At 42.8% G+C, this 13,871-nt stretch overlaps 1 protein-coding gene across 1 annotated transcript in view; it reads right to left on the bottom strand.

The window, feature by feature from the left end:
- The window catches only part of FER1L6 (fer-1 like family member 6), a 65,383-nt gene that overhangs the window by 32,800 nt on the left and 18,712 nt on the right, over positions 1-13,871 (bottom strand). The window contains exons 8-15 of the mRNA XM_065669156.1: positions 13,629-13,785; positions 12,295-12,481; positions 10,548-10,740; positions 8,373-8,722; positions 5,033-5,141; positions 2,918-3,098; positions 1,915-2,035; positions 512-612 (exon numbers count right to left, since the gene is read on the bottom strand). Coding sequence (XP_065525228.1) covers positions 512-612; positions 1,915-2,035; positions 2,918-3,098; positions 5,033-5,141; positions 8,373-8,722; positions 10,548-10,740; positions 12,295-12,481; positions 13,629-13,785 — 1,399 coding nt within the window. The remainder of the gene's footprint in view (positions 1-511; positions 613-1,914; positions 2,036-2,917; positions 3,099-5,032; positions 5,142-8,372; positions 8,723-10,547; positions 10,741-12,294; positions 12,482-13,628; positions 13,786-13,871) is intronic.

The raw sequence follows: 13,871 nt of genomic DNA, 5'->3' as shown, positions 1-13,871 counted from the left end.
ATATTGAGCACCTCTACGATTCAAAGAATAGAGTCCAAAAATTCTGCACCACATTTCACAGAAACAGGGTTAGTACCTAGAAATTAGGGTTTATATCTATCCTGAGCCAAATCAACCCTGACACAGAGATCATTGGGTGATATATACCAGCATGTGGAATCCTTTTTTTTTATCTTAACTTTGTCCAGCATATCTATCACACACTTCATTAAATTCTACTTATCCCATATATGTTCTATGCTTAGAGTCCAGAAAGCCAAAATAATATGACAGCGATTGTCAGCAGTCAACTGTCAATACTGAATACTGAAAATAGCAATAAATTATTTTAGCTGTAGAAATAGAAACCACACTTTTGGAAGACCTTCGCTTTTATAGCATAATAAATAAAATAGGTGTCTCAGTAAGTTTACTGTAGCTTTTTTGTTATCATCAGTTTCCTTGTCTAGCTCCAGATTCACGGTAAACATAAAAAGTTGATTTTCTGTATGCCTTTAGTAAATGTAGTTACCTGCTTTGACTGACAAAATTGTTTAGGGCTGTCCTCATTTTCTCCTCAGATGCAATCTCTGAAACCTTGATCAGCTCCTTCACTTGCTCTAATGATTCTTCCTGTGAAAAACACATGAAAAAGCCGTTATATAAAGGAGGGCACTTTGCCATTCTTCCAGTGTTGTTAACAGCATTACTCACTATATAACTAGCAAGAATAAGGGAGGCATCTGTAACTTTGTAACCTGACAGAACAAGACCTTTGACATATCGCTATGCTTGAAGTGCACAGAGAGAAGACTCCAGCAGTATAATTTAGTTTGACCTTTCCCCAGTCTCTCCAGCTACTAGCCCAAGCTACCGCTGCTTGGAGCAGCTTTGTTTTCTAGATTCTTCAAACAAGACCCACCATTGGGAAACATCCCCCACTAGGCAGGAGTTAAAACTGTCCTTCTTGGTTCTGTTTGCAGCCCTGCTCCTTAAATTTAGCAAGCTGCTGGAGTTAACTTCTGAAACTTAGCAGGCACTTGAATCCATATGCAAGGTCTACCGCAAATCCTACTGTTACCGAGAAATTAAGTCTGTTTTTACAAACCAAAGCAAGTGTCTGAGTTTCCAGCAACATCTGTGGATGTTCAGGTACACTGACAAGCATATCTATCCATATGGATATTTAGATATTTAGTTTTCAATTACCTGGGTTTGAAATGTTGACCTATAAGCCTTCTCATGATACAACCTTGCCTAAGTATGTCTTCAGTATCATTGCTCATGAGGTATATAAGGATAAAGGAAGGATGTATTTGACTCTTAATCTGAGTGCCTCAAATTAAAAAATTCAACACTAGAAGTCACTTAAGAAAACCCTAGAGATTACTACTTTGTTGAAACTGTTCATAGTCATCAAACAAGGGTAGAAAGAAACTTCATATGGGAAAACAGTATGACTAAGGCATCACATTGATGGCCCATGAGATGATACGACTTTTTGTCTCTAACAGTGTTTTTAAGGAAACCAAAAAATGTCCTTTAAAGAGTCTCCAGCATAAACACAGGTTAAACCATGTGATCTGAGTAAGAAGACATCAAAGGAAGAGCCATAGGAGACACATTTACTCTATATCTCATATTTTAATTGTTTGACTGGTCTTGCAGAGAATGAAATGTTTATGAGAAAAGAAAACAGCCTTACAGCTAAAAAGAAATTAACAAATTGTGGCCAGGAATACTCAACTCGCTCTAACAGATCAAAGCAATTTGGGGGGAAAAAAAGAAAGAAAAAGGGAAGGGGTTGATATCAGTTACTCTTTCACAAAATGAACAGCAAAGAGAGCAGTTGGGGAAAATTTTGAAGGCCTGTTTTGGGAACCTGACCTCTCACTGCCACACTCTGCTGAGCCTGGGAGGGTGGCTGCCACGTACCAAGTGATCTGCCATTTTCTCGAGAGTGTTGGAAGAGTACAGACGAAAGGTCTGGTTGCCCCAGTAGCTCTTGACACAGATACAGGGCTTCCTTTCATTGTACGGCAGGTACTGGTAGTTCCTGTGAGAACAAAGTATGAAGCAGATCGTAAAGGTGAGAGCAGAATTCAGGGGCAGTTGCAGGGAAGTAAAACTGTTGGGGCTCTTTCATAGGACAGAAACTGAAGACACAACAGGACATGTTCACATATGCTAACCAACCATGGTTCTCCCCAGTAAATACGGGGAAGAACAAACACAAAGATCACTTGTGCTATCTGTAGGATCCCTGAAAGTCAGTGGACCTCATTTCAGCACTTTCCAGGGTGGGAGAAAAGCCAGGCAAAAAAAGGCATGCAGAGAAGCTCTGAAATAAAGTTGGGAAGCAACAAGGGAACCCAGATGATTCCACATCCCTGGAAGTGTTCAAGGCTGGGGTGGATGGGGTTTTGAAGAAGCTGGTCTAGTGGAAGTTGTCCCTGCCCATGGCGGGGGGGGTTGGAACTGGATGTTCTTTAAGGTCCTTTCCAACCCAAGCCAGTCTGTGGTTCTATGAAAAAGAAGCAAGGCTTAAAATCTCATCAGCTTTTCAATGCACAGCTGGTCACTGAGTAGATGTTACTTGTGATCACAGCATAGGACTCTAAACCAGGGACAGCATTGAAGGTGTCGTACTTTCCTAAAACCTTCCAATGCACAGTTGGCAAACACACCCCTCTTACAAACACCGGAAGTTCAAAAGCCTGTGGTGCCAAGATCTGAAGATGAGTGTAAAATGGCTCAGAGCTCATTCACTTCACTGGAGCTTAGAAAATTTACTGTTGTGCAAGATGTAATTAAGGATTTTAAAGCCTCTGTTTCACACAACTTGCTTAGTGCTGCCAGGGTTCATTAATGAGTCCCACAAGATTATAAAATAGGAACCAGAGTCCTGCATGATGAGTTTTTGAAACACAGATCCTACCTGTTCCCAGTTGTGATCAGTGGCTTCTCGGGGGGTGTGGTTGATATCAGGGGTACTCCCAGGTCAGGAGAACTTTCGTCCTCCCCCTCATGTAGCAGACTTTCTTCTGCTTCTCCATCACGTGTCTTCTTTTTCCCTCTAGCTCCTGCTGACACTCCATCGGTGATATTCCCAAAGTTACCTAGAGACACAGGGTCACAAGTGAAGAGATTACTGGCTTGGAAGGGATGAAACTAAATGAGGTTTAAGAATACCCAGAATGACCAGTCATAGCGGTGGAAAGCATTTGTCTCTTCATGTTGATTAGCTGTTCTGGCCATACCACAGTTTATAAAGGTCCTGACAAGCTATGTCAGTCCCAGTGACTTTTCAGACTCCAGGACAGTGCTTCCTTATTTGCCCTATGTGAAATACAGATATATACCTAGTATACTACCCCACATCACTAAGTGATGCAATCCCAGGTGGTTTGACCCCAGGACCCTCTGCTTTTGCTAAAGAAATTCAGAAGCAAAACCAATACTGCTGGTGAAATTTCTAGACCTGGGAGCCCCAATACATGTTTGATTTACACAGTAAATGTATGTCTTCTTTGCAACATATGGATGATCATTTCAAAGTCTGGTCTCAGAAGTGCTAAAGCTCATTTTCAGACAAGCAAATTGCATAGCAGAGTTGCAGAGTTAGTAACAACAATGCTTTGAGGTCCCAGTTTCAAGACTAATGCCAGACAACTCTGCTAATGACACAGCCATTTTCTCTGATAGGATTTTGCCTTAAAGGGCAATTAGTAGCACTAGGAATGAGGTGTATCCATCAGACTGGTAATTACCGCCTTTATGGGAGACAGGCAGAAAACATTCCCTGTAGGAGAAGGATGTGCTAAATCACCCCGTACAACATCTTGATCTGAACTTTTGGTTCAGCCTTTCATGTAATAATGGTCATTTGCCAAATTTGGATCCAAATTTCAACTGCACAGGTAGTTGATAGATATTCAGGTCCAGAACTGAAAACCAGATTCATCTTTAGTACTAATTCTGACAAGAATCAGTAGAATTTCTTGCCCTACTATGCAAATTAGTTTCGTGATATTCTCAGCTCTGCTTCCTAAGTTTCAGCAGGAATCAGTATCACTCATTGATTGCCCTGTTTGTTACAGGCATCTCTCCCTGCACACATAGCGTTACAGTTGGAACTTTGAATAGTTTTGAGTAGCTTTGAAGCTATCCACTCAACATTCATGAAAATGTCTTCATTTTCTCTTCAGTCTGCCCTGGGGACAATTCAGCTTCACCAAGGGGTAATGGGTTAAAACTGAAACAGGGGAAGTTTAGATTGGATATAAGGAGGAAATTCTTTCCTGTTAGGGTGGTGAGACACTGGAATGGGTTGCCCAGGGAAGTTGTGAGTGCTCCATCCCTGGCAGTGTTCAAGGCCAGGTTGGATGAAGCCTTGTGTTGGATGGTTTAGTGAGAGGTGTCCCTGTCCATGGCAGGGGGGTTGGAACTAGATGATCTTGAGGTCCTTTCCAACCCTAACCATTCTATGATTCTATGAGGAGGCCCCTCCCACTCTACAGACCTGCTTTACTTGGAAAGGTAACAGGATTTACCAGGAGGATCTTAGAGCACAATCTGGTGCATGTATTTTGAGGCTTGGCTGTACATGACCCCTGTGCTACACTCACAGACCCACACGTAGCTAAACAGGGTTGGCTAAGACTGTCCACATGGATCCTCCCTGCAAAGGGGCTCCTTCATAGCCAGTGACTAACTTCAATGGGCACTACAGAATGAACTCTGCCGTGAAGTAAACTACTTGAGTTTTGTCTGCCAAGAGATTAGGAGGCTAAATGCTGAGTGAGTTGCTGTACATAGTGGAAGAGATAATTTGCATTAATACAGGGCATCCGGGAGTAGAGACAGTCAGGTATCAGTATGCCCAGCTTGACTGTTATCCAGAGAAATGAAGATCAGGGGTTTATTTAAATGTAAGTCCTGTTCTGAAGCTGACTCCTGAACACTGAGACACAGTCACCAGTAACACTTAGCATCCCCTTGCTCTTGACAGTCCCTCTCTGCTTTGGAGAAGAGCTTACCAACCTACACTTACCAACAGAAACCTCAAAGGTTATTGGCTTGTCCCCAAGCTTCCTATCAATCATCGTGGCTTCAAAAAATGTCCCGAAGAGAAGGAATTCCTCAAATTTCTCTTCATAGATCTATGGGATAAGAAGGAGTCAGGAAAAAAAAACCACATTTATTTCACCTTCTACTCTTTTTTACGGCACGGAGGAGGATCTGTAAGTCTCTAGCAGCTGTGCTACTATCATAGATCCATCACTCCAAGGAGGCACAATTTGCAGGAAGAAGTAATATCTCTTCTCTGAGAAAATGACATGATTGGAAAAAGATATAAGCCTGTGTGGCTTTGGTTTTGCAGTATTGTCCCGTTAGATCATAACCAATTACATAAAAGTCACTACCCCTCACTTCATACTCTGCCTCACTATTAAATGTCTTCAGCATCTTCACATACTCTTATACCATCATCCAAACTATACGCCTATGGCAATTCAAGGGCACTCTTTTAGTGTGACAGCAACAAAACATCACCATCCTGATATAAGTCATTTATCAGCGAGTGTAGCAGTAGTATTTCTTTGCATTGCAATAGTAAATGCTGCCATTGTAATGTATTCATGGAAGGGGGTGCTTGCCCAGCTCTGCTTTCCCCAGGATGACTTGAACCTGCTGCCCATGTGTTTGCCAAAGTCAAGACTTTGACACTCAGCCTTCAGTGACACCAATAAGACAAAGGTTTCTGGTATCCGCATTTTAGAATGGTAGCCCTGTGCAAAAGCCTACTGAAACCAAGCAGTCCCTTATTTTCTTTTATCCGACTGTGTTCTAAAACACAAGCCCAAAGGTGTGGTGGGGTGTCATCCTCTTCTCTTTGCCTTCCCTGGCATCACAGCACAGAAACCAATAGCCCAGTAACCTTGTTTTCAGCTTTTGACAGAATTTGTAAGCGCAGGAACAAAAGGGTCTCAGCACAGCAGCAAACGCTGAGAAGTGAAAAGACCTTTTGTGGAGTTTTAAGGGTCTGCTAGACTCTGTTTAAATCTATTGGAGACTGTCCTGGGTTTACCAGTAGCCGTTTTGTTCCTTCTTAGTAACTGGTGCAAGCTCTGTGTTTTGACTTCCAGCCTGGGAACAGAGCTGATAACACCGATTGTTTTAATTGTTGTTAAGTAATGTTTATTCTGGCCAAGGACTCTGTGAGCCTCATGCTCTGCCGGGGACGAGGGGAGGCCGGGAGGAAGCAGAGACAGGACACCTGACCCAAGCTAGGCAAAGAGGTATTCCATACCACAGCACGTCATGCCCAGGGAGGTAACTGGGAGTTACCCGGAAGGGCACACTCTCTCTTCGGGTTTCACAGCATGGACACCAGCATACTGAAGTCCATTAGACAAGTACTAGCTACTTTTGCTTGAGTGAGGCAATGAATAAAACATAGCTGCATATTAGTATTTGTTTCCCTGACTTCTGCAAAGCAGAAACAGCTTTTGACAGAGCCCATGATCTCCTAATTTTGAAAAACCTCTGCTACACACAGTAAAACAGCATAGGTCTTCAGTGAATGGATTAGCAGTGTCACATATTAAAGCTAACACCAGACTGCAGCACCAGAGTAGCTTTAGCTTCCCTGCACCATAATGATTTTCAACATAAACCCAAAGTATAGGATGCCTAATAAAGCTGAGGCTCAGAGACTACGACACACATATCTATCTCTCATTATAAAGAAAGCAAATTGCAAATGTCTAATATCTTCTTGCTGCCCGAATGGGTCAATAAAGTTGTGCTGTGGGGCAGGGTAATTCTCCTCTGTTGTCTCAGAGGCTCTATGAGACATTTTTCACCTTATTTGTAATGCCTTCAGTTCCTGCTTTTCTTTTCAGAGGGTTGTAATACAATTACTGTGTCTACTGTAGCATGCAACATCGTTGAATGTTAAAACCATAAGAATATCAAGCACCACTGTATTATGTCATCCTGTATTTGAAAAGTGAGGCACAGTAGCCAGAGATAAATCCTCTTTGATACTTTTAATATTTATTGGTGTTACAGCAGGGTTTGTTCCTCTACGTGGAGTATTTAGCTAGCACCTAAGACCATAGTGTCTGAGCCACTCACAATAATGGTTTTCTTCCATTCTAAGGAAAATCTATATGAAAATACATTTATTCTCATGTCACCTCCATCACATTCTTCAGAGAAGAACTGAGGGACAGCTTTATGAGTACATAAAGCAAGACCAGGGCACAGGTTCACACAATTAGCTTGCAATTACCCATGTTATTTCTCTACTAACTCACTCCTAGACCTGTTTCAGCTAGCAATGTTACACCAGCAATGCCAGAGCACAGGTCAAGGAAGAACACTTGTCAAGGCTAGGCCTCAAGACCAAAGAATAATTGGTCCTCCTACTTACTTGTAGAGTTGGTGTCAGAAGACCAAGAATTAGATCTAAAAAAGGATATGAGTGCCTTAAGCACTGAAGTGGGTCTCCCACTACAAAAGCCAAAATTTTGAGCAATGACATATGGAAGTGGAAAGAAAATTGGTTATGAGAATATTTTTCTTCCTATTTATTGGGTAAAAAATAATTGAGCTTGCATATGCACCAATGTGCTGCTGCTTCCAGAAAGTGATGTGATGGAACAGAGAATCAAAGCTCAAGGACTGGCTCAGGACCTGAACCCACATACTCTGTCTCGACCACACAATTTTCTCAAAGCATTGTAGCACAGACCTTCCCATGATGTAACCCAGTACAACAGGTGGAGTTAGGAAAGGAACATCTGTAAATGCCAGTGGAGACTGAGCAAGTGGTTTGCAGCCCCTCTCCTAAAGAGAGTAGCAATCTAAAACTACACTGACAATGCAGTGTTAAAGGAGGAGATAAAACAGATTAGGTTGTATCTCTCTGTATTTGTACAAATCCTATGTGAGTGATTCCCCACTGGCCCCAATTGAAAACTACTGATTTTCTCGGATGTAGGAAATTGGACTTCATAATTGCCATCTGCCCCCATTGGCCCTCTGTCATTTAGCAGATAAATCATATTGTCATTTAGCAGGTAGATCATATGATTTTCTAGTAGGAACACATGGATGCAGTTAGTGCATATGGGACAATAGAACAGGAGACTAAGTTTTATGGAAACCAAGTCCTGCTTGAGATATTTTTATGCCTTACAGGTATACATTAATGTGCCATTTGCGCTGCATTATTATGGGAAGATCCCAAGACTACAGAGGCATGTAGAAGCTGTGGGAAGAAGATAAAAGCAGTATTACATGACCTGAATCCAAATACACACATCAGTGCCTCCTTGGAGGTTTACAGCCACATGTCAATCAACGTCTTCTCTCATACCAACCTCTGAAAGCACATCAAATGGCTCGACTTCCACTTCTGTTGAGTTCATCTTATCTGAAGGAGAAGCTGACTTGTGATCCTCTCCTGCTTTCTCAGTTTTGTCTTTTCCTTTGGGTGCTTTGAAGTCTTTATCTTTAGATGGCAATTTGATATCCTTGATAATACTTGAAAACTTCGACTCACGGGCTCCTCCTGAAAGTATCTCCACAGCAATCTGAATGAAGAGACGTCCCCTAAAGGAGACCCCTTCTCCAAAACCTTCGTTAAGCTCCTGGTGGTCATCCATGAGGCTGTGGTTCCTGGGTGAGCCATACAGATTGATCCAGGCAGGCCCAAAGGTAGGCAAAAACCCTGGAGATAGAGCACCATTTATGGCATTTCTGTTAGGTGTTACATGCACTCCTTACTGTCTGCTCCAAGAAATCTTCCTTTTGCACATCAAAAGCCAAACATAGACCCATTTCTATGCAGGTGGGGACAACCTCATACAGAGCACTCTTTTGAGGGCAATTCCTAGGCCCCAGGGAGCCCTGTCGCAGAGTCCCAGGAACTCTGCCTGTATGGCGCTCTTTCTCAGAAGGTGCTCATACCAAAAGTGCTGAGGCATTTGCACCTCTTGTAAAAAGAGCTTGCTCCCATAAACTGAGGGTTAGGACATGATGGAAGCCGAATGGCGACTTTCTCACCCCGGCAAAACTCTTCCCAAGCACATGTCACTACCCAATTTATATGATTTCTTTTTTATTTTCTGATTGAGGGCTCAGATATGCATTTCAATTGCCAAATTATGGAGTTACTTAGCTGGGCTTTGATAACTGATAATGTTCCTCCTTGGGCTGCGATAATACCTAACTGAGCCTTAGCTAAACACTTTGCTCTTACTAGGTAGATCAAAAACACAGGCCTGTTCTACCCGTGATTTGCACTTTGGGCTTTCATTGACTGACAGAAATCCGCACAATCTATTAATGTACAGCAGTCATCCATAATAGACTAGACTACTACCGCAGTCACAAAGAAGGTACCAGTGTTCAGCCTGGAGAAGAGAAGGCTGCGCGGAGACCTCATAGCAGCCTTCCAGTACTTGAAGGGGGCCTATAGGGATGCTGGGGAGGGACTCTTCGTCAGGGACTGTAGTGACAGGAAAAGGGGTAACGGGTTAAAACTTAAATAGGGGAAGTTTAGATTGGATATAAGGAGGGAATTCTTTCCTGTTAGGGTGGTGAGGCACTAGAATGGGTTGCCCAGGGAGGTTGTGAGTGCTCCATCCCTGGCAGTGTTCAAGGCCAGGTTGGATGAAGCCTTGTGTGGGATGGTTTAGTGTGAGGTGTCCCTGCCCATGGCAGGGAGGTTGGAACTAGATGATCTTGAGGTCCTTTCCAACCCTAACTGTTCTATGATTCTATGAAATTATGCAGCAGCCCTGTAACAAGAAAGTCAGTGGTATACCAGTGGTAGAGCACAGTGTAACATAACTTCAAATTAAGCAAGAGAAGGTTTCTCAGAACCAACAAAAACTATGGATGTTTGCTTGAGCTCTGGGCATTTGTAAAATGGGATTAGCCATGCCCAGATTCCAGGCAAGTAGATTTTTCTTTAGGGCTGTCATGGTTTAAACCAAGCCACACAGCTCGTCCACTCACTCCCCCCGCCTTTTCTCCCTCTTTCCTTCCTCCCCCCCAATCCCCCCCCCACCGAGGGATGGGGAGGAGAATCAAGAGAATGTAACTCCCACAGATTGAGATAAGAACAGCCCAGTAACTAAGGTATAACACAAACCACTGCTGCTACCACCAATGATAATAATGATAAGAGAAAATAACAAGGGAAGAGAGTACAATACCACCACTGAAAGAGTTCGACCCCCCTGAAGAGAGCCCGTGCCCTTCCGGGTAACTCCCTGTTACCTCCCTGGGCATGACGTGCTGTGGTATGGAATACCTCGTTGGCTAGCTTGGGTCAGGTGTCCTGTCTCTGCTTCCTCTCGGCCTCCCCTCGTCCCCAGCAGAGCATGAGGCTCACAAAGTCCTTGGTCAGACTAAAACATTTCTGTTATCAGCTCTGTTCCCAGGCTGAAGTCAAAACACAGCACTGCACCAGCCACTAAGAAGGAGAAAAATGACTGCTACTGCTGAACCCAGGACAAGGGCATATTCTGGAACATTTTCCCCTTTACCTTTGTCACCGTCTTGTTCATTTGATATTTTCTTCAGGTCAATGAAGTGAGTGGCTAAGGCCACATCATTCATGCTGCCTTCATCCCAGACCTGGATTTTGACTCTTCGGCAGAGTGGAGGAAACATTTCCTTAAAGATAATCTGTTCGTGCCATACTGGATCTGCACAGTTCTTTTGCACTGTTGTCCGACCCTGAAATGAAAGTCCAGCAAACTTAACCCCAGAGGGATCAGACTGGAGAATGGCAACGAGTACAGCACAAACTGCACTTAGCGATATCTCTCCAATCATTTTTAAAGCACAAATGCCCTACCTTGAAAGTACTTCAGCTTTTCTATCAGCTTGTTTACTTTCCCCTCCATTGCTAGTAAAAGACCACATTATGTCTGAAGAATTCTCACTTGCACTCAGCAGAGCCTGGAATAGGGCCCTTGTGCACAAAGCATATCTGTGAAGCCAGACTTTGGCATTTCTGTTGCAAACTGCACATCTTCAAATGGCTTTTGAAATACCTGGGTAATGGTAATGTAGCACAGTTTGTCTCATAAAAGATTAAATTCATTACAGCTGCCAGGCTGCGTGTTCCAATGGAAATACCTTAAATGAGGCAATTTATCTAGTATAAAATATGATTACTGAGGCTCACATTCTGGGCATATGCCTGTGTCCCAGGGTGGTAGAAACCAGTGTTATTTCTTGTAGCCTGAAGGAAATGGCAGAACTATATCACCATCTTCAACCTTCACATTTGGTGGAGAGAACTGAAAAGTCTAAACCCATATTTTACACACCAGGGTGCAAACCCATGTTAGCTACTTATTTTTGTGTCTTCTTCAGCCCACTATTAAACCTAAGGTAGCTGCATGTGTCTGACCTTTTTAACACATACTAGTTGGAGATGTAATATTCTGCAATTTGGATTTACAACAAAACACGTTTTCAGCACCAAGTGCCTTGTTCTCATGCCTGAAACATCTGTAAAAGACTAACTGGAGTTCTTCTTTAGACTTCCTTACACACAGAAAGTATTGCTGGCTTAAAGTTGTTTCCAGTTTGATTCCTTTCTTATTTACACCAAGAATCAAGACAAGCTCCCTGGCATGGTGTTTAATGGATGTAGCCCAGAGGAACCAGGCCTCTGGAGCTCCTCTGTGCTCCTTTTCCATCAAAGTCAGAAGGCCCCTCTCAGCAGCAATCTGGAGCACCATGTTTGATATTGAAGGACCTCCGGGAGCAAAGAAGCCAGGCAACGCTGAAACAGAGACTAATCAAATGCTTCCTCTTCTGCTACCCACAGAAAAGCTGCAAGAGTCCTGAATTACAGCAGAATAATTCAGAAATCAATACACTACCCTAAAATCCAGACTGAACTATACTTTTTTTTCTTTTACTGCTTCCTTTTTTCACTCTAGGTAGACCAGAACCACTTACCTAATACCACGCTAGGTAATCTGCTGTCTTGTAACCTGATGTTTAAGTAACAGATCTATAGAATTCTCTTTCCCCTCCTGCTGCCTTAATCTCACCTACTGCTGTGAGGCTGATACCAGATGAACTAGCAGTAAGTGTTTCCATTGCTTTGTTCCTGCATAATTTAAGAACTGACAAATTTCTTTCTGATGTCAGAAATATGTGTATTACTTAATTCATGAAACTACAAGTTAAAGGACATCAGCATAATCACCTGCTGTAGCACAGCTAATGGGAAAGAAAATCTGCATTTGCGATCAAGAAGATCCCAATTACCATTTGACCTGCAAACATGACCACCACATAGGGATCCACAAGGTCCTTACTGTCTCCTATGAATGCTTTGGTGACATTGGCCATGATGCTAGAGTTCATCTTCGGAAGTCCTTCTGCTTTGTAGATTCTCACATAAAATCTGGCCCATGCTCTTTCAGATGGAAAACCTTTGGGGATCAAGAGGTTCCTGAAAGAATAAAGAAGCCATTTCCTGAACATTGAAAACTAAGACAGTGAAGTGATCTTTTTTCTAAAACAATTGTTATCTCAAGTTAGCTTGCATCCCAAGAAGATACAAAAAGGTGCATGAATTTGTTTCTGCATCTACACTAAACGTTTTCTGGTTACCGTGAGAAAATGATACAACATCACTCAGCAAACTTGCCTGTGATCTAGAACCAGGCCCAGTTAGACCAGGTTCCTCAGGAGCTTGTCCAGTAAATTCTGAATATCTCCAAGGATGGAGATTCCCCGCTCTCTCTGGGCCCCTGTCACATTTGACCACATTCATGGTAAAAATAAATAAAGTTCTGCTCTGAAATTCCTTTGTTCTAACCTGCATCCAATGCCTCTCATCTTTCTGCTGTGTTCCTCTGAACAGAGTCTGGCTCTGCCCTCTTCATACAGAATACCCCAGAACCGCTTCTTAAGGCTCGAGAAACCACGACCATGACCCCACTCACACCTTTCCTTGTAGACCACATGCTGCAGCCCTCCATCCTCTTGGTGACACTCCATGAACATGGTCCGGTAAGTCAGTACTGACCAGAAACATCGCTCCTGTAAAATTTAAAGTATGCTGGCAGCATACTTTACAACCTTAAACTTCTGTGTTTTACAAAGAGAATGCTAATACACTTGAGTGTATCTAAGGATACGGAAAGAATCCATGCACACACATCTGACAGAGGAGAAGGAATAGTTTTCCTCATTTTTTATTTTCTTTTTCTTCACTGCTCTTCAGAAATATTTCAGAAATATTTGACTGGTTTCAGATAAAGGAACCTTCTGTCAGGGGTAACCTGGCACTTATCCACTGAGCCTGGTCAGCCCTATCAGCTGCAGAGATGTGACCCTAACATGTCCTTCATTTTAGTTGAGAGGATTACAAAAACTCTCATTGAGTACATCAGAACATCCAGGTATACAATGCTACCCTGCTAGTAACCCTAAGTTAATGAGGAAAGGACTAAAAGCAGGGTAGAGGACTCCTATTGAATTAGAATAGTTTGGGTTGGAAGAGACTTTCAAAGGTCATCTAGTCCAATCCCCCTGCAATGAGCAATGAACGTTTAGTAAAGAAGAAAGCAGTAAAAAAGAAAATATTGCCATACTTTTCAATCTGCTCCTCAGTATCAGCTGTTTTCTGCGTAGCTTGTATTGCATCACCTTTCCCAGTCACACTGATGTCACACTTCAGGTACCCCTTGGCTCCTGTCCTAATGTCAGCAGGGTCTGTGAGAAGTGCCCACTTGTCACAAAACTGATGACCTGTATGATGGACAAACTTAAACACTCAAATAGAGAATGCCAAAATTGCAAATACTTCTCCTCTCCACTCCCAGGAAGGGCACTGC

The sequence above is a fragment of the Lathamus discolor genome, chromosome 2, assembly GCF_037157495.1.
Source record: "Lathamus discolor isolate bLatDis1 chromosome 2, bLatDis1.hap1, whole genome shotgun sequence".
Classification (NCBI taxonomy): Eukaryota; Metazoa; Chordata; class Aves; order Psittaciformes; family Psittacidae; genus Lathamus; species Lathamus discolor.
The sequence above is the reverse complement of the archived record's forward strand: the minus strand, read 5'-3'. Positions and strand labels throughout refer to the sequence as shown.